The sequence below is a fragment of the Pleurodeles waltl genome, chromosome 9 (genome assembly GCF_031143425.1).
Source record: "Pleurodeles waltl isolate 20211129_DDA chromosome 9, aPleWal1.hap1.20221129, whole genome shotgun sequence".
NCBI lineage: Eukaryota > Metazoa > Chordata > Amphibia > Caudata > Salamandridae > Pleurodeles > Pleurodeles waltl.
Genome location: NC_090448.1, coordinates 51,207,864 through 51,234,485, shown reverse-complemented (window position 1 = coordinate 51,234,485; position 26,622 = coordinate 51,207,864). Strand labels below are relative to the sequence as shown.

At 46.4% G+C, this 26,622-nt stretch overlaps 1 protein-coding gene across 5 annotated transcripts in view; it reads right to left on the bottom strand.

Moving 5' to 3' along the window:
* PLXNA1 (plexin A1) overlaps positions 1-26,622 on the bottom strand; it is a 559,827-nt gene that overhangs the window by 146,741 nt on the left and 386,464 nt on the right. For all 5 annotated transcript variants that reach the window (XM_069206269.1, XM_069206270.1, XM_069206267.1 and 2 more), the window contains exon 10: positions 25,290-25,490. In XM_069206269.1, coding sequence (XP_069062370.1) covers positions 25,290-25,490 — 201 coding nt within the window. The remainder of the gene's footprint in view (positions 1-25,289; positions 25,491-26,622) is intronic.

The following is a 26,622-nucleotide window of genomic DNA, read 5'->3' as shown; positions in this document are numbered from 1 at the left end:
CGTCTTCTCTGACAAGTACACCATGTAGCTGAAAGCACCACAGGCCCCCCAATAATAAACCCTCCTGTCTGGAGGCTCTTTTCACCGTCCTGTTTCAAGGCCTCCCCTGTAGATGCCATCTTGGCGGTCCTGAGGGCTGTCGGAGGCTTGAGAAGAAAGCGAGCAGAGGGAATGAACTGCTGGAAGCCACAGAAGCGAGCCATGAGCCGGATAACAGACACCACAGGAGTTGATCCCGCCGCTGTCCGACACAATGAATCAAAGTCGCCATGGAGGCTTCGAGCGCCTCCAGCTGCCCCATACAGGAGACCGCAGAGAGCAAAGAACCCTGGGAGGTAGTAGAACAGCCCAGGCGCTCTTCATCACCAGCGCGTCCTCAAAGACCATAGCGGCATCTCCACTCCTAGTCTGCATCTGAAGGAACGGCGGTGGCATGGGGAGCAGTACGAGTCCATGCTCCCTTCCAAGCCGTAATTAACATCACGAACCCGGGGACCATTAAAGAGAAGCTTGGAAGCCTACTCGCTCCCACTGGCCCAGAAGACACGGACTAATATGGCTATTAAATGCATGAGACTGTTATGGCTGCGAGGTGGCTCACAAGGGCCTGGCTACCAGCACTGCTTGTACTGCATAAGACATCTGCAGCAGCGACATCAACAATGCAGGTGCCACACCCTAGAAGGTTCTGCAGGTGGGAGGGACGCAGCAGGGCTCCGTAACACGCACAATGAGGAAAGTCTTCAAGGGGACAACCTGTTCTTAACACAATGTTATACGGCTAATCATCCGCACGTAGTGACCACAATGGCCTCTGTACAGGGATATCATTTGCAAAGTTAAGTTTTGAGGCCACACTGAGTCACCCCACAAGTACCCCTAATACCCTGGATCTGTCCAGTTCTCAGTCAGTAAAGCAAGATCTATTCATGGTCTCCTTTACCTACTTTGAGGCTCACTTGTGCTTGAAACATCTAGCTCTTGTGTCCTACAAAAGACCAGAGGAGCTATATCCATGCAGAAACTTCAAAGTAACCACAGACTATGCAAATATGTTCCATTTAGAGTCATTGTACATTCATTTATTGTACGTCTGAATCATAGAAATCTCAACCAATCAATCAGTGATTTGTAAAGAGTGGCTAATCACCCGTAGGGTCTCAAGGCGCTGTTTGTGGGCGTGCAGCTCAGTCGAAGAGCCATGTCTTTGAGGATCTTCCTGAGCTGCTTCAGTGATGCCGCCTGCATGAGTTTGAGAGGTAGCGTGTTCCATGTCCGGGGTGCTAGGTAGGAGAAGGCTCTTCCTCCTGCTGTGCTTTTACGGATCTTGGGAACGGCTGCGAGGGCGAGCTGGGAAGAACTGAGATGTCTGTCGGGTACGTAGAAGGCGTGCCGGTCATTGAGGTGTGCCGGTCCTATGTTGTGCAGTGCCTTGTAGGTGTGGATCAGGAGTTTGTATGCAATGCGCTTGTTGGCTGGGAGCCAGTGTAGATCTCTGAGGTGGGAGGAGATGTAGTGTCCGGGGATGTCCAGGATGAGTCTAGCTGCTGCATTCTGGATTCTAGACAGGATCTGCTACTCTGGGACCTGCACTTCTCATCCCTGACCTAGAGCTACTCTTTGCAGGCCAGGGAGTGCCCAGCAACCCCCCGAGCAGCTCGAAAAGGCCTCACCACGCATGGTCATGAACAGGGCTTCCGGGTTTATGTTTTTTTTTTTCCTTCACATTTTCATCTGCATTTATCCATATATACATTTTGTTAGTTTTATCTCTGTTGATCCATATTTATTGTGGGTTTTGTGAAAAAATATAGATGAAACTAGTATGTTTCAACATTTATTTAACCAATAAATGTACGCACTTAGTTGAAAGCCTAATAGGTTTCCATGATACGAACACCCACAGACGATAAATCAATACACTTATATGGAAACATGAAAATGTTAGTATGAACCTTGTGCATATCTGCACCTGCACCTCATTGCTAAAATGTTTTGGAAGGGAAAAGGAGGTTTATTTGGTGGTTTTACAGGGACTCAACCGTGTTCAAGCAGCATTAGGGCCCATGGACAGGTAAGGCGGGACCATTATGGCTTCTTATCTGGAATTTCATGAGCGGTGCCTTCGTCTCCCCCAACCATCAACCTGGCCAGTCCACGCACCACCATCCAACCTGTGCCTAGGACCAGTGACTTGAAAGCGTGTGAGGTACCTGCCCTCGCGCCTTCCCCCTTCGGACCGCATCATTTGCCTTCCCTTTCTTTGCGACTAACTAGACAAATTCTGACCTCCAGGCCAACAAATCAAAAAAAGCAAAAAACATGTTCGTGGCTGTAAAATGAATATTCAAACGGCTCACATCCTTGATCAATAGTATGCAAATATGTCACATGAATATTCATTTGGATATGTTGAAAACAGTGACTTGATGCTAGTAAGGCTCAGAGAGGGGTATAAGGGGGAAATCTAGCGCTCATCTTAACTGTTCACCGGGGGTCCAGACCACAGCTGGGGGAGGGAGGGACACTTTTGGGCAGCACCGTCTTGTCATATAGTAGCATCAGCAGGGGGTGTAGCTTAGTCTGTGAGATACGGGGGCAGGGGTGAATTGTAAATTTCCTGACTAAAAAAAACAGTATGCTGAAGGGATGAGGTGACCAAGGCTTGGAATACACTGTTCCCGTGAGGAACAGGTTCAAACTGATTTTTATTAGGTGGGCCTTCATCTAAGTTCCTGATAAAAAATTAAATAAGTTGAAAGATTTTAGTCAAATAAGGAGGAAGAGAAAAACCAACAAAGGCGTAGGAGACCCGATTCAGAGCTCCCAGACCCAACTCTCAGGCCACGAATGGGGTTGGACACTCCTAGATAAATGCAAACGCCCTCCCAGAAGCTACGCCCCTGAGCATCAGAGCAGTTATTTCCAGCCCCTTTCAGCGTCCCCTGCAGGTGAACACATGCACCTCTCAGGTCTCTGCATCAGTCTCGAAGAAAGTGGGGGTGGGGGTGGAGACAAGACTGCGCGCTGACAGCACGTCACGAGGCCACCAGCGTCACTGCCTCTTCCACGAAAAGCAGTTAGACGAATGTGCACTGAAATCTAACACTAAATGAGCTCGGAGGAGGGGCAGCAGTGGGGGGGGGGGAAGTGGGAGGGGGGGGGGGGGGGTAAATCGCTTATTATGAAAGAGCAGGGACCAAAATCCAGAAAGGAAAACCCTGGGAACACTTTCTGCAAAATTTGATTTGAACAATTTATTCATGGATTAGGACCGATTAGAAGTTTATTGATAATCTGTGTATGTTTAATCAAAACGAGCTTTCCAGTAAGAAAGGGGGAGGAGCAGTATTCTGCCACAACGGTCATGTTTAATTGTTATACTGATGTTGTCAATGCCTGATTTTCTCCTGCATAATTAAAACAAGGTGGTAACAGAACCGTCCCAAGGAGGGACAAACGTAAAGCATTTACCAATGATGTCAAAGGATTTTTGAAATGCAAGCTCACGAACAAGTGATAGTGATGGACGTGCGGTGGGCGTGGTTAAAAGCCTACAGATCGATTACAACAGGTCAACGTGCTTGCACGCTCAACCTAAAAAGTATAGTACAGCCCTGTAATTACTTGCAATAACCTTCTCCCAGGGCTATAGCTTAAAGTCAATAGGCCGTTATTTGGAAACAGGAAATGTAGGGCAGCTGGGAAGGTGGGCAAGACAGCTAATAAGGCTTTTACACTTTATGAGGTACAAATGCAGCCTCAGTTTCATAAGGCTTGTGTGGTGACGTGCCACAGTTCAAATGGCGTAGGTAGCTACATTCCGGGGAACGAGACGGCTCACAGGTGAACCAACGCTTGTGGTTCGATGTCAATTCATAATGGAATTTAGAGCCTGCTACCTCCCTGAGGGAGCCCACCAGTAATTCTTGGAGGGTTTTGAATAAATTAATGCACAAAGCAGTTTTCATAAAGGATTAGGTACGTAAATAGGTCCTGAAGAATCGCATGAGATCAATTTCAACTCAATATAGCGAGAAACATGTTGACCCCTTGATTGAGTATCACAGTGATTCTGTGTACTCTGATTTTTTGTACCCTTTTTTTACTTGAATTTCTAGTGAAAATTGTTTAAATTTTTGAGTCTAGGGATTGTATACATTATTTTACCATATCCCTAAAACGATGTTTTTAACCATGCCAGGGGTTTAAATATATGAATAAATAGTTTTTTTACCCCTAGTCATTTTTAATCTTTTCCATACCAATCCTCTTTTTTCATCATCTGACCGGCTTTACACCAACTGCCTAAAGATCTCCGGCAAAGAGCCCCTTTGTGGGGCCCGTCAGGCATTGCAGTGCCGGCCTGACGAGGAGCATAGCCCTATGATGAAGCATGTCACCGGACGGTGAGTGAGGGCTCTTGCTTCGAGCATATTGCTCCCCCTTTTTTGTCTCTGGAAACCTGGCTTCACTACTATAACCCTCGATCTTTTTTCTCTGATTTTGGAACTGTGTGTATACTTTGTCGAATATATAATTGGGAGACATACACACTGGACCAGGAGTTATTCGTTTTTTCTCCAAATCTCTCGTTCTGCCCCTCCTTTTTTTAAATTGAAGCTACAGGCAGGGCCACTGAAAGGATGCCAGTCAACGGCCGTGGAGTTTCCCGCATAATTATGGATTTGCCACATTACCCACCTGCTGCAATATCTACAGATTTTAATAACAAAAAATTGTTTATGGTTCAAACGGATCAAAAGTTACTAAATTTGCGGCAAACTGTGTTGCCATGCAGCAGCAGGCCCTTTGCAATTATTGACTGGTCATCTTTCAGTTGCATATTACTGTGTTTGGATGTTAAACTGGTTTTATTGAGGTGAAACCTTTGCCCAGTGTTAAAGTGAAAAAAAACACGACAAAATTATATACGAATTCTACCACAAGAAAGGCTGCATTAAGTTGCATAATTTATCTTTTCTTGAGGCATAATTTATCTAACTCAGCTGCATAATGCTAGTGTCCCTAGCTATTGGCAACACTATCATATTGGTGATGGGGGTGGGGGCTGATTTAGAAACTCCTGACTAGACTCTGAAACCTTCAAGTGTGAGTTTCAACGATTTGCTTGAAAGGTGCCACGAGGAGGGGTGTCAAGGTATCACGTGTGTTATGTTATGTCCACCCTTTCTCCTAGTTTCTCAGTCACGCACAAGGGACAACCAAGCAGGTCTGTGCCCCAGCAGCTGAGCATCTACCAGCAATGCCACAAAGCAAAAAAAAAAATGTTTTCAGAGCACGCACAGTAAACTCGTATTTACACTTGAAGTCAAGGGATGAGTTCAGTACAGAGTAGTATAGTCCAAAATTTAAAGTGCTCAAGCAGGGGGTTTCCAGGATCTAGTGGTTGGTGACACGGCCAGATAAAGCTCCTACTTTTTATCAAAGTCAAAAGGACGGGTGGGAGCTATTAATGATCCAGGAAATACTTTAACATCCACAGTAAGACGTCTTCCTCCACCCCAAAAATGGTAGCAGATTTAAGGGGCTCGTAGTCGAGACCTAATGTTCAGAGTCGGACATGAAAGGGACATTAGATGAAGAAAAGAGGTGATTGAACCAGTTCTAGAAGCAGCAATACCGGGATGCAATCCCACACCACGGGCTCGAGTTAAATGCACCGGCGGCTCCTCCATAGCATAACTGTGTTTATGATCGTGTTTTGGGAAAAGGGGCGGGGCCCCGGGGGTGACATGCACTGAGGAAGAGTGCACAGAACTCCCTCTCAGAGCGCATGTGTGTGTTTGGCTGGCTGTCTCGGGCCCGCCAATCACACATGCGCACAGGGCTGTGTTGCTGGGCTGGAGAGAGCCTGCACAGGCTCCCAATATGCCTAGGAGTGCCCTGGCTGGGCGCTCCCGGCCAATCCTGACGCTGCTTTGAGCTGCATCAGGACTGGCTGCAGGGCAGGCTGGGAGCCTGTGCCTGCAGCTATAAGGAGACAGGCCAGAGCGGATGGAGCGGCGCGCGGTGGAGGAGGTAAGTGTTTTTTTTTATTTTTTATTTATTTCATGTAATTATCCCGCTCCCTGCGCATGTGTGCCGCCCCTTCTGTTAAGTGTGAGCTGCGACTGGTGAAATAGATATCTACCTTGAACCCACTCCATATATAATGGTGAACCTGGGGTGACAAAGGCTCCACAGAGATGGTTCGAGATGGGTCAGAAAGATGTAGACCTACCTCACTCGGCCTGCCCTCATTCCGCATGCCAGTACACTGAGTACTGTTACACCGTTTGACAGCAAAAACGTTTTTAAGAGCACTGACCCGGCCTTCTTCCCTTCTGCATGCCAGTACACTGATTACTGTTACACCGTGTGACAGCAGCAACTGTTATTTACAGCATTTACTCAGCCTTTTGTAGAACAGTACATCGAGTACTGTTACACTGGGTGACAGAAGCAACTGCTATATATGCAGCACTTTCTCAGCTTTCCCTCCTGCGGGTCAGTACACAGAGTACCGGTTACACCTAGTAACAGCAGCAACTTATTTTTCAGCACTTACTCGGCCTTCACTCCTTCCGCAGGTCAGTCAGTACACCGAGTACTGTTACACTGGTGACAACAGCAACTTACTTTACAGCACTTAATAGCCTTCTCTCCTTCCTTGGGTCAGTACACGGAGTACTGTTACACCTGGTGATGGAGGCAATTACTTGTTCCTCTGTAGGTCAGTACACCGAGTGGGTAACAGCAGCAACTGTTATTTGGCCGAGGGAAAGGTGGCCATAGTGGGATGCAAATAACCTGATTGGTTTGGTTGAAGCAAAGGCCAGCATGCCCTTGCAGAACAACATGACCAGCCCTTTTAATATATTCACATCATCACCCATTGTGATGGTAGACCATGTGCAACAAACAGGGCTTTTCTGCACCCAGGCTGAGGCTGGTGCACATACAGCAAAGTGCTCACTCCTGAGCTGCTGACAACTCTTCTTGGATGTGGTCTCAAGCACACAGGCCCTCCAAAGGCGGCCACCTACCGCAAGGAGACGCGACAGGTAGCTTCATCTCGTATGCAGGTGCCTCCTCGCTGTCATTCCCTCGCGCAGAGGGACGTCTTCACGACACTCTCGGCGGGCTGCGAGACTGACAGCTCCAAGCTGTCATTTAAACCCTCCAAGTCCATACTTTCAAAACCCCAGAATCCTAAGAGATGGAACAGCAGGGGGGCATCTTCTCACAAAACCACCCAAGCATGACAGCAAGACACATCAAGACTTCATAAGGTGCTGCAGAATGCTATATAAGCACAGCCAATGGGCTCATTCCTCTCCCCCCCCCACACCCCCCTCAGGTGCGACTGCGCGCCCTTAACCAGGCGCAGTTGTGCAGGCCGAAGAAGGCAAGGCTGGCAAGTTATTTCTCCAAATGCATCACTGACCCAAAATAAACTTCACAACCTCTTGGACCTCACCTAACTAGCAAAGAAGCAACTATGAGTGTTGACCAATTACTTAGGAACATACACAGTAAAACACGGTTTGGCTACTCCCCCATGTAAGTCATGCCAGCAGGCAGCAGAGAGGCAGAGGAGACTTCAGCATTAGACTAAAGAGTGATGGTGAGAGCAGAATTACATTTTGGACGAGACTATGCTTCGTGTAGCCCATCAGCATTACATTACCAACAGGCATCGTAGTGAAACTAGCACAGAAAAAGATAATAGTTCTGGCATTCGCCGACAGACTTTGCCTTTGTCGATGCTTGTTTTGTTATGATTTTTGCAAAACCTTATTACTGTGGAACCTTCCGCTCCCCCATCAGTCTAAAGAAAAAAAGTAGCTAAATCAAAAATATTTTGGTGTAAAAAAATCACACATCTCCATAGTAGACCCAGTCCCTTCAGGGGACTGTATTTCCGTGCGGATGTGTACCCTGTAAAAGGAAGAATGCCGTCGCTCGCAGTCAAGTTAGTAAATGGCTAAGTGGGCTGACTCATTGCCTCGTGCTGTAGAAGAAAGCGAACAATGCAATAATCGACCAATGGATGAAGAGGGCTGGCCCAAGCTCTTGTAAGTACATTATACATATAATAGTGATATTATAAGGTCTTGGCTAACGCCAGACCTGAAGACAGTTTGAAGGACAACGGCATGGATTTTATGAAAATGTTTGAGATTCGCCTGTAAATTCCAATGACTACCTGTGAATCAGTGTGGGCAGAATTCTGCCCTCTGTGGAAAATCACTTGTGCCTGTGCATAAGGACCCCATGCTGGACCTGTGCAAGCACAAGAATGTGGCATTATGCTTTAATAGTCATCACATCAGGCACCTTTCAGAGCCACTGCACAGTGGGTAAAATTCACGCACTCTCGGATGCATATTGCACCAAATCAAGACAGGGCGTGCTTTAAGGCGCTCCATGCAACTGATGCTTTGACAATGTTAGGACCATCTAAGAGTACCAGAATCGTGGTGGAGACCACAAAAATACTCAATACACTGAACAGGATAAGCTGCTATCCAATTCAAGATTTTAAATATTTGGGGTTCTTGACATCCATTGTCTCAATAAGCAGGGAGTAAAAATACGGCGTGATGGTGCCCAAGTGTGTAGCACATCTGTCTGCTTAGTAGGGTGGTAGCCACTTACAGATGGGCAGCTTCAAAAATGCTAACAATGGTTTTCTTATAGAAATGAACCGCTCAATGCACTGGTCATTTGGGGGGCCTATAGTACTGGTGTGCTATGCACTTGAGAAAAGTCACTTTTTGGGAGGACGTACTTCCATCGATTGGGTTTCCGTCAGTTTGGGCCGCTCAGTGCATGTCTTCGTGCTGGTCCCAGCCCTCGACTTACACAGCACTAGACTTAATAGAGACGGTGCTGTATTTTGCCTTCTGCCCATTGTGAGGGTAGACACCCCCCCCCCCCCCCCACACACACATCACGCACTTAAAGGGGAACTTTTTACAACTTATTATTACCCTGGTACCAGAGGCATTGCAGCTATGGATGTTAAGTATTACCCATGCATAGGCATTCCAAACTGATTAAACTTTTTTACATTACTACTGGCAGCCCTGCAGGATGCAATGAAGTGCTCATTGCTAGTAACTTTGCATATAGTGTTCACTAGTGTAATTTTGCTCACGTGGTCATTATTACAACAGTAGTAGCTTGAGATGAATTTCATTGAACATGGGTAGCTCTTATTACGGAAAACGTTGGAGACCCGTGTCCTAGTCTAACAGAAATGGCCACACTGACGGCAACCTACGCCACAGACTGCCACATAGGGCTGCACATAACGGCAATTAGAAGACACTGCGTAGAAAAGACGGTCACGGCTGCTGAATACCACTGATGCAGGGTGGGGGTACAACCAGGACACTAAGCAACAAGGGAAGAAAGAACAGAGAAGGCCGAGAGCTAGAGAAGAGCGTGAGCAGACTAAAGAGCAAGGCATCTGGTTCTGGGAAATGTAGAGTGGGGAGAGACAGTATGTATAGTCATGTCCACCCCACAAGCCACTAGGGGAATTCACCAGAATTCAAGTGCACAGAAGCACAGAATGTTTTTCCTCAAGATGCATGTATGTATGAATGAATGTACGCTATTTCTATAGTGCAAACCTAGCCAAGAGGCGGCAGAGCACTATGTGGTCAAAGACTTGCACAAACTCAACGAGTAGCAGGAGAGGACGCCGAGTCGTGGAAGGTTAATGTATTGTGATGTAGTGTTCTTTAAAGGGGTGAGTCTTCAATTCTTTCCTAAATTGTAGCTGTGTTAGGCAGTGGCAGCTACTGTTATGGCAGAGGAGCATCAACCCCCCCACCCCCAACAGCAACAGCTGCAAAACTTAAAAAATAAAACTATAATAAACAATGTTTGCTGTCGTTTTATTTTTAAAGGGCTGGGGCCATGGGTGGCAGGGGGTGTGGTGTGCACTCCCCAGTGCGCATGTGTGTTTGGCCGGGTGGCTCAGGACAGCCAAACACCTACGCACACTGAGCTCTCTCCAACCTGGCACGGTGTTGCCGGGTTGGAGAGAGAATGTACAGGGCTCCCAGTCTACCTGGGAGCGCAGCTAGGGTGCTCAGGCCAATCCTAATGCTCCTCTCATGCTGCCGGACGCATGAGAGCAGCATTCGGATTGGCCGCAGGGCAGGCAGGGAGCCTGTGTCCTCAGTGCAGCCTGAAGACGGGTGATGTGGCGGGAGTCAGGTAAGTTATTTTTATTTAATTTGTTTTTTTTGTTTGTTTTGCTGCCCCCCCCCCCCTTAGTTTACAGCACTGCGAGCCGCGACTGGTGTTAGGGTGGCCTGATGGATATGGGAATGTTTTTCTACATCATGGATGATCCAACATGATCTAATTTTTCCAACTTTTAATTCCGGTGAGGGAGCTGGCGTTTCTCCGGCTGGGGGATAGATCGGTGCCCAGCTTACCCTCTTCTAAGGGGCGTTTCATTCAATAAGGAAGAACCCGGGGGAAGCTGGGGGGCAAGGGACGGCCGTGGCGGTCCTCCCACGAGACGGCCGGATCGTCAATACTCCAGATCAGTTCGCTCTCGGCTGGAAAGCTCTGCAAACAGCATTAATCCGCCGAGATCTGGAGCAATGAACTTCCTTCATGGATTTCATGGTCCAATCGACCTGGCTGAGCTTCGCGCACTGGTGCGCCCCGCGCTAACGCTCGGCAGGCCTCCTCGGGGGCTGCGCTCTGCAGGAACCAAGCTACTTGACCTGAAAGAAAAACGTGCACGCTCCAGAAACTGTCCCAAACTGCACAAATGCTGGGCCCTGTGACCCCGGGGACACTTCGCTGCATTGCACCAGGGAGCTGCCGGGACACAGGCCAGGCTGGTGCAATCTCAGCTGATTAAGGCACATTTAAGCCCATCGCGTTTGACAGTTCCTTCTGCTACTGAGCTGGACATGACCGATGTGGGGCTGCAGAGCTCCCGGGGGACCGGGGCACGTCTGACACCGGATAAAGCACTCCAGCTCGCTGAATCACTGAGAGAACAGTTCTTTGTCACTTCGCTGGTGCAGCCACACAAACCCTTTCCGCCTCCCAGACACTGACAGACTCGAGTGAGCCCAAGCAGAGGCGTCTGCAAATAACCCGCACATGGGACGTTGCACGATAGTGAAACCACAACAAGCAGAGGACATGGTTCTCATTTGCAGATTCCAATTTCACAGGGTCATCTGGTGCCAATTTCCGCGTGGACCCCTTCCCAGATAGATTACTCTCCTTGGATCTCCTGACTGCTGGCCAGAGACTACAATCCCCGGGATATCACAAACAAGGAACTAACGTCCAAGCATCCGAACGAAGAGCGAGGGACACTGTTTCAGACATCTGAGCAGGAGTAGGGACTATACCAGTGTTTAATTTGAGCCGGTGGTTTCCGGTGCGGGACACCACCACTTATTTTTGAGGGCTGGCACTTATTTTTCTGCCTCAGGCATTTACTTTGAAAAAAAGACACATGAGAAAGACGGAGGAAGAGAAAAACGAAAACTCACTCTTGCAGCATTCTCCCTTTGTGACGCTTTTAAGGGACAGGGAGTGGCTGTAAATGAATTGAAGAGGCCCGAGATGGCTTCAGGATTACTGCTGCCTCAGTATTCTGTGTTCACACATTTAATTGCAGCAGCTGCATGTTTAAGAGGAGGACCTTGGGCACCGGCACCTGTTTATTTACAAATTAAGCACTGGACTATACTTCCAGAGATACTATAAGGAGCTACCTGCCAGGGATCCGAGGTTCCAACCAAGGGGTTTTGTTTAGGCTATCTAAAACGGGAGTAGGGATTATACTTCCAGGGATCCCAGAAAGTACTACATGCCACAGATCTGAGAGGGGAGCAAGGAGTATTGTTTCAGACATCTGAAACAGGAGTAGGGATTATTCTTCCAGGGATCTGAGGTGGTTTCCCATCTCAAATCCACAAAAGGTGTCCTCCTCATCCTTGTTGAATGACGGTATGATTCCAGTGGGAAGTCAAGTCTGTCTAGATTCTGGTGGAAGAGGGACCAAGCAGAGCGCCCTCAGCGTGAAGTAACCACCTACAACTCACTCACCCAACTAACCTCTTCAGCCCACACCATCATGGATGAGCGAAAGGGCTTTAAAATTGCATTTTTTTTGGCCTGGCTGACTTTCAGTAACTATCAATGCATTGCCCCGGCTGTCACTACCTCCCTGTCTCAGTTGTGTGTTTTTTTCTGAACGGCCTAAAAATGCGCATATCACAGACTCACCTAAAAAATAACTGCTGTAGCAAAGTTATGGTTATAGAACAGAACCTAAAAATCACTGAAGTGCACCAGATATGGTTAGCTAACATTACATATCTTGCACAACAACCGTGCAAACCACAACACGCATACCAAATAGAATACTCATGGCCTCATACTTGATAACATAGATCAGATTACCAATGTCATAAAACAGGTGAGATTACATATCACATAACTAATGTATTTGTTGGTTTTAGCATGTGCTGCTAAGGACATTGCATTTTTAGATTTTTTTTTTTATAAATACTGTGAGGTCAAATATTGCCTTTGCTGTGCGAGCTTGAGTTATTAATTGTGGAGCTATCATATGTGGGGAATTTCAATGGTTTTCAGTTAACTTCCGCTATTACCCGCAACTCACAAGTCTAAATCCCAGCCAAGACAACACAGCTCCTCATGGTTCCAATGTTGGTAAATACAGCAGTGTAAAATTAGCTGGGTCACTGGAACTATGCGATTGTGCAGCTGTGGTGATTTCCGCATAATTAGAGATTTGCCACACTTGCCACATAATCCACCATCTGCCGCATAAAGTGCAGATTTTAACAAAAAAATGTTGTTTCTAGATCAAAATGGTTCAAAAGTTACAAAAAATGCAGTGACGTGTTGTTGCGTGGTGGAAGGCCCTTCGCAAAGCTAAACTAGTCACATTTCTGTTTTTTATTGTTCTATTTGGGCATTAAATTGGTACTAATGAGGTGCCACCAATGCCCAGATAGCGTTACCAAGTTTTAAAATGAACAAATAATTAATACGATACCATAGTGTGCTGCATTATGCCACATAATTTGGCTTTTCTTGCCACATAATTTACTCAACCCTGCCGCATAATGTGGCTCCCTTCTGACGCATAATTCCAGTGGCCCTGATAATTAGGGACTGTTAACATGTCATAGCCACAACACTTATCGACTGCAAAACTGAGTTATGAAGTGCTCTATAAAAAGCAAGTGATTTTAATTTTCGGAATATTTCGGGGAAACTCGTTAATTTAGGAGTGCTGATGGGAGATGGTGCTTTTCAGTCCAGGGATGCCATTAGCAGGTGCCCTTGGAGCATGTAGCCCTCAACCAATCACAGGACGGCAGCTAAAACTGACAGGGCCGCCTCCATTCGCGTCCCCAGATGCGGTCCACATTAGCCCCCCGCTCCCAGAACGCCCGCAGGCCGACGACAAACCCCACAGCGTGCAAGAGGAGAGAAATCCGAGTAATTGGGAGCCATTTTGCCCTTTCATCTGAGTTGTCTTTTCATGCCAATCCCACGGAGCCAGCGCGCAGCCGCGCCTTGATCTGCGCCTCATGACAATGTTCAAAGGCGCGGATTAGGGGGATTTATTTTAAACAAAGTCACTTTTCAACTTCCTGCACCCGTCTGGCTTTTTCAAGGGAGTCAGGCCCTCCCCCCCCCCAAAAAAAAATGATGCACGTTAGCTTTTGTGCGTTACTGTCTCGCCGAGGAGGCAGAAGACAGGGTTTTATTCTCCCAATCCGAGTAATTAGGTGTTTCCAGCGCGTCTGCCTGTGTGCACAGGTCTGTCCATGGAGAGGTAATGGGCGCGCATCCAATGCTCCAGCACAGGTTATGCGGCAACGTCCAAAGTGGACGCACTAGGCTGGATCCATGCCAGAGGTTCGTGATGTCCACATGGGACACTTTCCAGGCAGTGAACCTGCGCAATGATCTGCGAAGTCACTGGTTATCCTGAAACTCTAACCTGGAGGTAGGACTCCTTGATGAGCCCTGGACAATCGTGCCTCACAGAAACAAGCATTGGTTGTTGTACCGGGCATCCCATTATTAAAGTGTTGGGCTTTCAGTCCTCAAGAACTCAGGCATGTACATCAAGTTGGTGGACACAGGAGTCTACCTCGGACACTGGAAGGAATATCTATTGACCACCTGCCGGGGCAGTCCGACAATGGTCAAGTCTTTTGAGGACATGGGAGCTTTTCTCGAGAGGTTCTGGAGAGATTCCAGTGCTGGCTACAACGAATGAGCTACTGTATAGAAAACCTCTTCAGAAATCAATATCATTAGGTAGACACGAGGGCAGGCTCTGGGTTAACTTGTGCAAATGGGTCCAAGAGTTTGAGGGAATCACCCTGTAATCTTCTGAATGTCCCCCAATGGAGAAATCCAACGATCTGATGGTGGAAACTTTCTTTCAGAGGAAGGCTCTTAATCGTGTGCCCAGAGAAATCCTTTCAGTCCTTTATGGCACTGAACTGTCACTGATAGCACACACCTGGCATCGCTGAACGTCCTCCTTGTAGCCGCATAGGGGCCCCAATTTGTTATAAGATAGAAACACCACCACTCTCTTGGCCTCCTGATATAACTTAAGAGATAAATTGTGCGCTATGTCACGGAACATGTGAACACTGAGTGAGATTTAAAAAAAAAAAAAAACATAGCTCTTCATCAGAACATCACCACGTGACTGATAGTGGACGAAACGCTGCAGCCCCGGGCTTACGTTTTGCGCATGTTCGTTCAACTAAATCGTGTGTGAACCATGACTACAAGTCCCAGAATGCAATGGGCTGTGAAACAAAAACTGACTGTAATACTGTCTCATTGGTGACATTGAATTATCAAGAACACTCAGAGCCTCAAACTTCCTGTGACATATTTTTGCTTTGGCCTTTGCAAGATCTGCGTATGTCCGCTGCTGTGTGTTTCAACGGCCTCTGTGGTAAGGTCATCGAGTGGACAAATTACAATAAACGCCAAGGAGGTGTCAGGCGTGCAGGGCTTTCTGGGTAATAGAGGCATGGAACGCTGACTCACAGGGTGCAATATTCACGTACATTGCAAGAAGGCCTAAACAGTTGCCCAACTTGGACACCATTACAAACGAGGCCACCACCAAGTTAGGACTACTATGAACCCAGATTACCCCAAAATCAAAAGAGGGTCGCCGGAATCTGGGGCGTCTCAGAGAAAACTGATCATGTGATCGGGGTTAGGGTCCAATTATCTCCTTTTATTGGGCTAAGGAAGAGCTGCCTAATGTTAATCACCCTCTTTCTATCCGGGTAGTAACTGCATTACAGGGCATGCAACACACCGCTGTCGCAAAAAAATCCTAAAGCGGGCTGAGTGGAAAAAAACACTGAAAATATCCCTACAACTTCGTCACTTGGGTGATTCACTCCAAATTTTGCAAACATGGAGCATAGGCTTGCAAATTTTAATGAAGCCTGTTGAAACTTGTCGCGAGACCCCAAAAGTATTATATGATGGGTGACCAATTGCAGCACAGTACAATTGCAGATGCCAAAAATATGTGCACACAGACCAATATTTACTGCTCCTATATTCATAATCATCTTATTAGTAATAATGGTGAAGTGATATGTAATATGTCCCTATAAGATCATTTATGGCATAGGTACTCTGACCTGTAATACCATTATTTATTAAATAAATGATGCCAGGAGGCGTCATGGCCAAAGTAAGAAAAAGAACAACTTTAGGAATTGGCCCCTTAGGGCAGAAATGCAAACACAGCATATATCAGGGCAATACCGGTACCAACATCGGAGTCCCTTGTGCTGAGATAGCCTTGCCAGCAAGGACAGAGGCATGTTCACTACTCTCTACCTACTTCAGGGTATTTGACACCAACCCCCAGAGGAGCATTCTGGGTAGTGGAAGACCCACTCCTCCTCCAGTACGCCAGCTCCACCCACCTGTCAGTTCTCCTTACCTTCAGCTTCCCAGTGCGCAGCACACCACTAGCTGACTGAAACCAACAAGCACTGGATATGCAAAGGGTCTCTTGTTGGCTCCAGTTAGAGCTATTAGCGCTGTAAATTCGTAAATGGACTTTTCTTGCCACTTAAATTGTAAATTAAACGTAAAACAGTTGACATAAGCGAGCTGATTCAAAGCGCCACGGCCGCCATGAGCATAAGCGCGAAGGAGACAAAAAAAAAAAGTTAGCTCTCACTCAAACGTATAGGCAAACGTGCAATTATCCATGTAACAAAAGCAGTCTGCAAGGCGGTAACAATACCGCCCCAAGGAGGGACAAACGTAAAGCATTTACCAAAGACAACAAAGGATTTTTGAAAGGCAAGCCCAGGAATGAGTGAAAGTGATGCGCGTGCGGTGGGTGTGGTTAAAAGCCCACAGATAGATTACAACAGGTCAAAGCACTTGCGCGATTGACCTAAAAAGGAGGGCAGTAATTTGTAATTTATGGACCACTACTGTAAAAAGGCTCCATTGACAACGCCTTTTACCACACAAGCCTCAGAACAAACTTTCAGAAACACAGTGCGCCCACATCATCAAAGCAGGAGGCATTCGAGAAAATTCAATCTGCAAAGTTGTAATTTACAGGTTCATTCAGTTGTCCATTTAGTCCCCCGTTGTCGGACATGGGATGACCGGGGGGAGGAGGGGCTAGTGTAATACCAGAGTTTCAGGCTATTTACATAACAGAGAGTAGAAAGTACCCACAACCATACAGTACAAGGATATTGAAAGTTGCTGAGAAGTTTGGAAACCATACAGAAGCACTGGACCACAGGCCAAGCACCTTTATATAGTCACAGTACTGAGAGGTAACTTGCAACATTCTTTTAAGATATGATTGGGGGTATTTTATTCCATCTATTTCATGAAAACATTTGACCTAGAGGTCTGCCACACGATTACTACGGATTCCAAGTCGGGCGTTGTTTGGACAACTTCGGCCAATCGTATTTTTTGTAAGGACAGCTTTGTATTTTGGGATTTAAGCTCAAATTTACTATTTAAAAATCACAACTACCTGCAAGTCCCAGAATGTAACTTTTTCTTGGATGGGAAGCCAGGATTGTTGGAGGTTACTAAGTTTGATGTGTGTGTTTTTGCAACAGTGAGGCAGGTTTACAAAGTATAAATGCAAGAAGGTAGTCTACCTTCGCCTAGAGCGGCCATCTTGTTTTTTTTAATCAAGTAGGCTGAGGAACATAAAAAGTCTACTCATGGTGCTCACGTGGAGATCAGCTCTGAGTGCACCTGTGCTCTGAGGAAGGGCTGCAGCCAGCCAGACTGCTCTCCACAAGGTGTCCATGGTCACAGGCAGTTAATGCCATGCTGCTGAAGCTGTAAACGCCTGCACCCCCTTTCCTCAGAAGCTGTAAGGGAAATGGTGTACAGACACCAAACCAGTCTCTGTACTCGGAGACAGGCAGGAGTTTACATTTAAGTTTCACCTACGACAGCTAGCGCGCTGCAGGCATTCTTGTTTACGAGAGATATTGTATACAACAAGAGGCTTACAGCCCGCCCATTGCCTAACATTTGTTGGCTTCATTGCCACTCTTATTTGCTGCCTTCTAATTGGCCACCTCATGCTGGTTTCGCTTCCTCTTCTTTCAGCTGGAGCATGGACCAAGTACTGACTCAACTCAATTGCTTTCCTTTCACTGAGTGCGCTATGATTTAGGCACCACTTTTATATTTCCTTCTTCCCTGTCATCCTTGTTGAACCTCTTGCTATTTCTAGCGACATTTTACTATGCTGCACGCGCTTCAAAGAATGCCTTTTCTCCTTTGAAGTGCGTGTGACACAGTAAAACCTAGCTACAGCTCGCAAGAGGTTCAACAAGGACCACAGGGAAGAGGAGAAAATAAAAGCAGTGACTCAGTCACAGCACGATCAGTGGAAGGAAAGCAATTAAGTTGTCTAATGTAATTTTGTTTTTCCTTTTCCACGAATGGGGAGATTAACTGATTTGCACCGAATCACAGGGGTGTTGTGCCTAGACCTAACAAGCACTGGCCAAGTCAGACGGCCTCGCCTTTGAGACTATAGGCTTTACCATTGGTTTATGTTCATGGTGTACATCATGCTCATTGCTGACTCGGGCAATGATTTGTAGCCCTGCTGTATGACAGAGTGGCTGCTGTGCGGCATGACTAAAAATATAAAAACAGGGCTATGGTGTATTCAGTGCTAATGCACTTATAGAAATAAAAATAGCGCATTAGCCCTGGCTGGTTCATAGCGCTTTTTTATATTAGCTATAGCCGCACTACAAAGCATCCGTGCTGCTGTACAGAGCGGCTACAAAACATTACCAATAGCTCTCATAGGCAAGACCTATTGCTTTTGCTAATGCTTGTTTTCTCCCTGGCTTTCAGTGCACAGAGAATGTACTTGGGCGCTAGCTCTCTGCTGTCCTGGAGGACGAGTTTGTGTGATGTCAGTACTCGCTTGTAATAAGAAATTACAAGCATCAGTGCAATTGTCTCACAGTATATATGTTTTGATATCAGAATGTAATATATTAAGCACTAGGAGATTATCAAACTCAAGAGTGTCTCGTGCAGTTTAAATATGGACTCCACGGGGCACAGACCCGCATGCACTTTTCCTGCTGACCCCATGAACTCAGCCATGTCTGTTACACCAAGTTCCACACAAAGATATGTTGTACATACGTGCACAACTGTGCCTATTCATGCACTCTCTGGAAGACCTACTGCGGCTTCAGACCTCATGCACTGCACGTAACGGTTCACACCACAACCATCACACACACTCAAGGAGCGCCCTGGAAGCCAATGCACACATAAGCGCTACATGAGGGTGTTAGGGTCTTGGAGCGCTACACTGAGGATACATAAAGGACAGCTACTTAACTATCCAGAACGCCATTTAGCCCTCATAAGGGACAGAAATCGAACTACTTTTCCTACCCATTAGCTGTTCTCAGATTCAAGTATTGGATCGAGCCCTCCCAGACCCAAGGTGGACACCCCTAGTTTGAGGAAGTCCCGGCCAGCCTCAGAGACCCTCTCAGTGGAGCGATGAAATGGAGACAGTGTCCAGAAGCGAACATGGAATAAACCGGGTCTGAAGGCACATTCACGATCTATTAAGCAACCCATTAAGCTACAACTCAGAAGGTTGACACGCCTGCTACAGGCATGTATTCGCCCCATTACGATAGGGATTTCAGTCCCTGCAATCTTTGTTCCTAAAAATGTAAATAAAATGAGTACCCTTAAATGGGTTAACTTTAACACCTGCCGTTACAGCGCTTAGACACTAGAGCAGGGTAAAGAACCTATACGGTGCTTTATTTGATCTTGTGTCCACAGCTCCTTCAGCAGATCTGGAGACTGGCCACTTCCACGCCTGCCTGGCACGCGCCCCCTGGCCTCGCACCACGCATTCCACATACTGAACGGGAAAGTTATTAGAGGCGTATCAGTATTTATGTGCACTGCCTTAACATGCTCCAAGACCACCGGGGAAATGAGCTCCCAGCATTCATCCATCACGCCACGTCTGCGGACGGTGCACGCGCTGCAGGGCGGCAAATCAATCAATGGCCGAGGCCTGATCCAGGTAAGCAGCATTGAGCCGGGATCAACACCGCGCGCCTTCTCGTGGCCCAGGCGCGCGCGCACCGGTGAAACCACAGGCGCAGGACCCCCCCCCCCCCCCCCCCTCTACAGGCGAACCATTACCCAGAGAGCCAGTGTGCGGCATTTAAGAATAATATTCGACATCAAACTAAGAAATGCAAACTTGTTGGGTACTTTTTCGAAACAGGCCAATTGCCAGCTTTTTTATGTACCAATTGTTGGGCCAATTGCCAGATTTTTATTGTGCCAATTGTCTCCCCGCCCCCCTTCCCATCCCCGTTGGCAACAACCTTGAATTTTATGACACATTTTCTGCTAATTTAAGCCGCGCGATGGTCGGACAATATGGAACTATATGTTAAAGGATGAATCTCAGAAATTAAAGTAAGATAGAGAAAAGGGTAACTTTCGCACACCTCCCCAAGGAAGGTGGGACCCCTGGGCACCCCACGCGTCTCCGCGCTGGATAGATGATTCCGGACCAGGCCATTTTCAAGCACTCCTCGTTTTGACGGATAACGGGACAGTGAAAGTATCAGATTTGTCGAGGGTCACATGGTTTGTTCTAGTGAAGACTCCAGGATTTAGAGTCAACGAATCACATGTCACATCTGTTTCACACCCTCCCCATGTGCCTGACAAACACCACATGTCTACAAGAGAACATCCCTTCTAGACGTCACTTGCATGTCGTAAGAAACTGCACATTGTGCACATATTGAAAACTGTCCAAGAACTGCTTGAGACGATATAAGGGCGGTGTTGTCTACTGTGTGCAAATCCGGTCACATTTACACAATAGGAGTCAGAAGCCTGTGTGTGTGCAGCCCGGTGTCACAAAGCCCTTGGAGATACACCGCGGGTATAAACCGACGTGGAGTGAGTTGAGCCGAGTGTTCACTCTCTGGCGCCATCCAGTGGCAACAAAAACCAGAAACGCAGAGCTTCACAGGGGAAGGCTATGCAGAAAGTGTACACGATGCCCCCCTATTCAGTGGGATGCCAAGCCAGGCTTGTGCTGTTTTATACTGCAACACACCAGCGTCACAGACCAACGCCACTGACTCTCCCTCCACTCGTGTGCATTTATCACAAAACGTGTCAACTTAATCATGTAATCTACAAAAAATGGACATATAAATACAAGTTAACTTTCAATTCATATTTTGTTTTGCTTTGGACAACAGGGTGTAAAACTTATTTTGAAATAAAGGTTTCTCATTCACCCAAAGTCAAAAAGTGTGGGAGTGGGCACCCGAGGGCCAACGCAAAGGAAAATAAAAAGGTAAGAAAAAGTGCCTCACTAGATAAAACAAATAAATAAAAAAAAAAAAAAATTCCAAAGCATCATGCAGCTGCTGACACTGACAGAAAACTCACAAAGTGAAAGCAAATCTAGGATTGGTAGAAAACGACAGAAATGCAACCAAAATGTGTGACGACCCAAACAGGAACAACAGTATACCCCCAAAAAATAAATACATAGATAAATAAATAAGCCAAGATTTTTCTAGATGCATTTGTTTCCTGCTAGTGAACAGATTTGCTTTTCAACAGAGCACATGCATTTGCAGAGGCACACAATGCGGAGATTGCACCCTGCTCCATGCCAAGGACCTGTATAGTTCACCCTGCCCTGGCTTTCAATCCGCAATCTTTAGGACTGACTTGTAACATATTAAGAGCATACAGCTCTGTGTGGAAATGCCTGTGAACCAGTCATTAATGAGTTCATCTCGGTTCAGTTGCCGCCATTTTTGTTTACGTCTCACCTGGTATGCAGGATTCAGTTTTGTCGAGGGACTCTCTTTTTGAGTCTAGATTTTTTATTTAAAATTTTATTTTAACCAACACTACTCCCCCCCTTGATTTTTCTTGCTGGATTAAGGGTAGTAATGTCAAACTTGAAAGCCATGCCTGGACTCCTATCTCCTAGCATCACACACTGACATATGCAGTGGCGTGTCCAAATTCCCTTGTGATACACAGCAATATGTATCAACTTGAGATTCCTTCTGACACCAGCGCCCCTTATGCCATTATTTGACTTGGCAACTGTGATTCAGCCCCACATTTAGGCTTGGCTCCCACCGGACTATCTTTGTTACCCATATGAGCTCTAACTTCTGGCCCTTATTACTGTTTTGGATTACTGTTTTGGCTCAAAATTCTCAGTCCTGATGTTAACCCTACATTATTAATAGGCCGAAACACATCAACTCTGCAGCAATTGGACTTTTTTTGCGATACAGGTGTTTCATCTTTGTGTCTGATATGGAATTTCTGTACAAAATTAACGCACTTTTTCTGTCCATTGCTGTCTTGTGTTACATGATTCTATAGGTTACGTCTGCCTTACACTGTGGGTTCACAGGTGCACTTTGTATTCTAAATAAATATGTATTTTTGAGAAGGACAGATTTGTCACATTTCTAACAACTGATTTATTGTTTTTTTTTTGCATCTGAGAATTGATAATAAACATTGCAAGCAAGATTGATCAATTACGTGATATACCTTTTCTACTTGGAACAATTAATTCATATAATTTAGTCTGCCTCGGGTCCTGGGTGGCTTTCCATAGGCAGCCCGTTTTCCATAAATTAAGTGGACATTATATTCATCTAGTCAAGTGGAATTCCCAAGACCATTAACAGCAAGTCTTTAGAATGCAGTCTTTTTCACCAGCTCCCGCTTGCGTATTCTGCCCTTCCGCATACGAGAGAGATGACTCACCAACAAGTGCCTGATGGATGTTTAGCTCCTGCAAGGACCTCCAGGGCGGCACAACTACACACTCCCAGGAAGAGTTAAAAGAATCATGTGTAGTGATGTGTGTTTTGACCACTGACATTGTGTTGCACCACTTTGCACCTGGCTTAGCTGTCCACCGTCACATTAGTGGTCACCAGTTACAGACTCCATTTTGTATTCAGCTTAGCCTTAGCTTCACTGCCACATTAAAAGCTGCAAGTGATTTTCCACGTTGTAAAATATGCATTCTGTCTTGTTTTCATACTTTTTCCCCACCACAGGCTTTGGCTGATAAGAATGTACTGAGATGGCAGGTAACAGCCTTGTTTTGGGTTGGCACCTTGGGATTGTGGCCACATCCAGACGTGTTATTTTCAAAGCTAGCCAAAAATCAGCATTTTTTGAATAACTAAACTTCTGCAGGGAGAGGGAAGCCTGGAATTTTCCTCTCTTGTTTGTTTAAAGTATAAGAGGCCGAGACCAGATGGACTGGAGACAGAGCAGAACTCGGGCGCATCCAGGACGCTGGAGTGTGTCATCCTTCCCATAAGGATAATTGATCTCTCTCTCCTCGATCGATTCTGGGATCTGATGCGGATAGGAGAGAGATGAAGTAGTTTTGCCCTTGCCTCATGGTGATCATACTTTTTAATTCATTATTTGCTTTGCATAATAATATAGATACATATATTTGCTGTGTATATTGCAGTGGAGAATCAATTGTGTATGTTTTCATTTCATTGCTGTGACCATTTTTAAACATGTGCTTTCAACATGCTAATCTCCTTTTAGGAACCTTGCGTATTGAAATAATAAATGTCTTCTTTGGACTAAGTGATTTCCAGAGATTTTTGTCAGTGCATGAGGGTTTCAGCTGGGTAATTAGTGAAGCAAAACACCATGCCACACAAATGTCTCTCCATAGCGCCCCTCTGATATACATGTACATTTTTTTAAAGCGCTACTCATTGTTCATTCACATTCAGTTTTGTTGGTCTGCATGGTACACGTTCTCAGCAGCAGGCACATTATCCCTTTGCGCTACTGTAGGAGTCAAAACTGCCACTAGATAATATTCCGATCTCTCAACAGCAGTAACAACCATCAGTTACCTTGACATTTTAATTGTTGCCTGAAACTGCTAGATCCACAAGCAAGCTCACGTGCTTTTAAACCCACAAAGTATTTTGAAACAGGGGCCCCCACTAAAGTCAGAGCCGGGTGCTGCTGCATGCCCTAAAGCCAGCCCTGTTGGAATCAACGAAAGAAAGAAACCTTGTGCGCTTGGGTAAGGTCGGCCTCAACAGATACTTTTTCACACTGCTGGAAAATACTTGCAGGAGGGACCCAACCACTGGACAGGCATTGGGGACAATGTCAGATCAGGGCCACGTTACAACATACCTGTGATCCTGCACTAAAACTGTGACACCACTCATTACGCCACGTGGCATCATTTCAGGAATTTTGCATAACAAGCGTAATGTGAAATTAAGTGAGATGAGGCTGTCGCAATGGAAATTTCACCTGGGCCTAATTTTAACCTGGGATTGCATTAAAAAAACAATATGAAGCTGCCCTAGAAATGACACCTGGATTTGTCAAGTCCTCCTCTCACCAGCACACATTAGCAGAACAGTGAATTGCTGGTCACAAGATGAATAATGGGTTAAAAAAGCAGCCTAGGGAAAGATAAGGATAGGGGATACCTGCACTGATGCAGTTTGCAGCTTGAATGCATTATTCTACAAGACCTTTAAACAAAACAAGTCTCTGATCACATGACATACATCAGCAATTCCATTCAGTTCTAAAACAAAACTGGCATGCACATATCTGAAATGCAACCTTCAAAGAAAGCAAAATGAATATACACTGCATAATATTCTACGCGCAAATTCCGATGAACTTAACTGAGGCACCAAAACACTGTCCAGCACACTGACATGAAGGAAGCCAATCAATGCACAGCCCAAATCAAATACCCCTCTCCTGGGAGGAGCACTCTGGCAGCAGCCAGGGGGGCCACAGTGCTGACCACAGAACCCATGCGCACGTGCACTGCAGCTTGTGCCCCACACGAGGCCACAAGGACAGCCACAAGTTAATGGCATCACTAGGGTGTCCAGCACACAGGCTGCTCGACTGTCACTGATTGTGGTCTGTAAGAGTGTTTTAGACCTGACCAGTGCCAAATAAATGACCACTGTTAATAAAATCGGGGCTCCCACGAACCCTATCACTTTTTGTCCTAGGATGGCAGGCCTGCAAGCAAGACCGACATGGCACGCCTAGGCCAGGACAATGCATCTTTTGGGAACTTTCCAAGAGGTACCCACAGTGGTACATGACATGTCTGCCGTGGAGCCAGCATCAGCTGCTACGTACAAAGCATCCGCTTCCGCCCCTCGCGGACTACACCCCCACCCACAGGAAGGACAAGAGGCACCGTGCAAAAAACAAGTTAAAGGCAGCAACGGGAGGCAGCCCCCTGGTATAGGTGCCACGGACCACCCTCCCAGAGGTGGACCAGGATGAACTAGTCACGGTCCTCACACAGGAGCAAGCCTCCGAGCGGCTGGTAAGGCAGAGGCCGTCATTCTCCAGTCAAGATACGGCACCAGGTCGCGAGGACATCCCCTATCGTCCCTTAAAACCAGTGTGCCACAGACCTATCACTACAAATAAAAACTTAACCAATAGAGCAACTGGTGCAGATTGAAAGTAAGTGAGAAAGACGCGCGCAGGCCCAGGAAGAGTATGGTGGAGTGGGCGCGCGCGGGCCCAGGAACAGTATGGCAGAGCAGGGCGCACGCTGAGCTCAGACCTACCGACGTGTTCTGGCACTGGATGCTGCTGCTGTTGAAGCGCAGGGCGGTCACCTTGGCCGGCTCGTTAGGGATGTGGAAGATGCACTCGTAGTTACGCTGGCCTGACTGCGGTTGCGGCAGGTTCTTGGCGGTCAGGGTGATGGGCTTTACCACATCCACTGGGATGTAGATCTGGGTGGAGGGCAGGATCTGGGGGCAGTCCTAGAAGAAAAGAGGCTAAGAATCAAAACACTGACCACATTTATAGTGCACAAAAGCAGACTGAACTCTTTAGGCACTTCGATGGGCCCATATTACAGCCCAATTCTGTGATACACCAGTAACTGACCTAAGCAGTCAATAGCCCTATTAGAATTCAAACACAAGGCCTGGGGATAAGGATACATGAAGTGCATTTACACACTCACACATGGTACAGATTAAGCCATTCCGCTAGGCTGATGAAGGTACGCATCATCACACACAGACCACATTTCAGGGGTACAGAGCACACACCCCAGGTGCATACTGCTTTGTGCACAAGCAGCCAGCAAGGAATATGACCAAAGCGATGGTCAGCTGCTAAAGGGAGCAGTAGCCTGGCAATGATGCCATGGGTGCCGTTGAACGCCAAAAACAACAGTCCAAGTATTCGTCGATGTTGATACTTTTTTATTTCATAATTCCACCTCTATAGCCAACACTTGTCTCGTCTTGTTAAAAGACTTCCTCTATACATTGATTTTTTAAGCTTAATGAACTTTCTTACTGTGACAGCGATGCCACGGTATGGAGCACACTCTAACAAATTTGTAACCTCTCTAACGTTGCAAGGATATCATCTTGCATTTTTACTTACTAGGAAGGTGAACACAGACTTTACTATTGTGCCCTGAGTAAGTCTTAACAAGACGAAACGTGTTGGCTAGAGTGATGGAATTATGAAATAAACAAGTATCAAAATGACGAAGACTTGGACTGTTTTTGGTGCTCGAGTATATAAGAAGTTTAATTTGGAACATTTCTATCTCTGGGGCATTTGATGCCCTCCCCTCTAGAAGCACCTATCTACATTCAGAAGATTACACAGTGCTTTGCTACATCATAAATGGAGATGTGCACCTACAGTTTATTCTCCTTCCCATCACATTAGTATTGAAGGAGGCCATGGGGCCCACTACAGGCAAGGAAACAGGCCTTTTTAACTGTTGTGGGGGCAGTGCAATTCAACAATTTTCAAGGTTGAATGGGCGCCTTAGGGCTTTGGGCCCCGGTGCCACAGCACCAGCTTTATCAATGATAGCCTCATTCCAGAAAAGGAGAACCTGGATATCTAAATTACTCCCACAAGCCT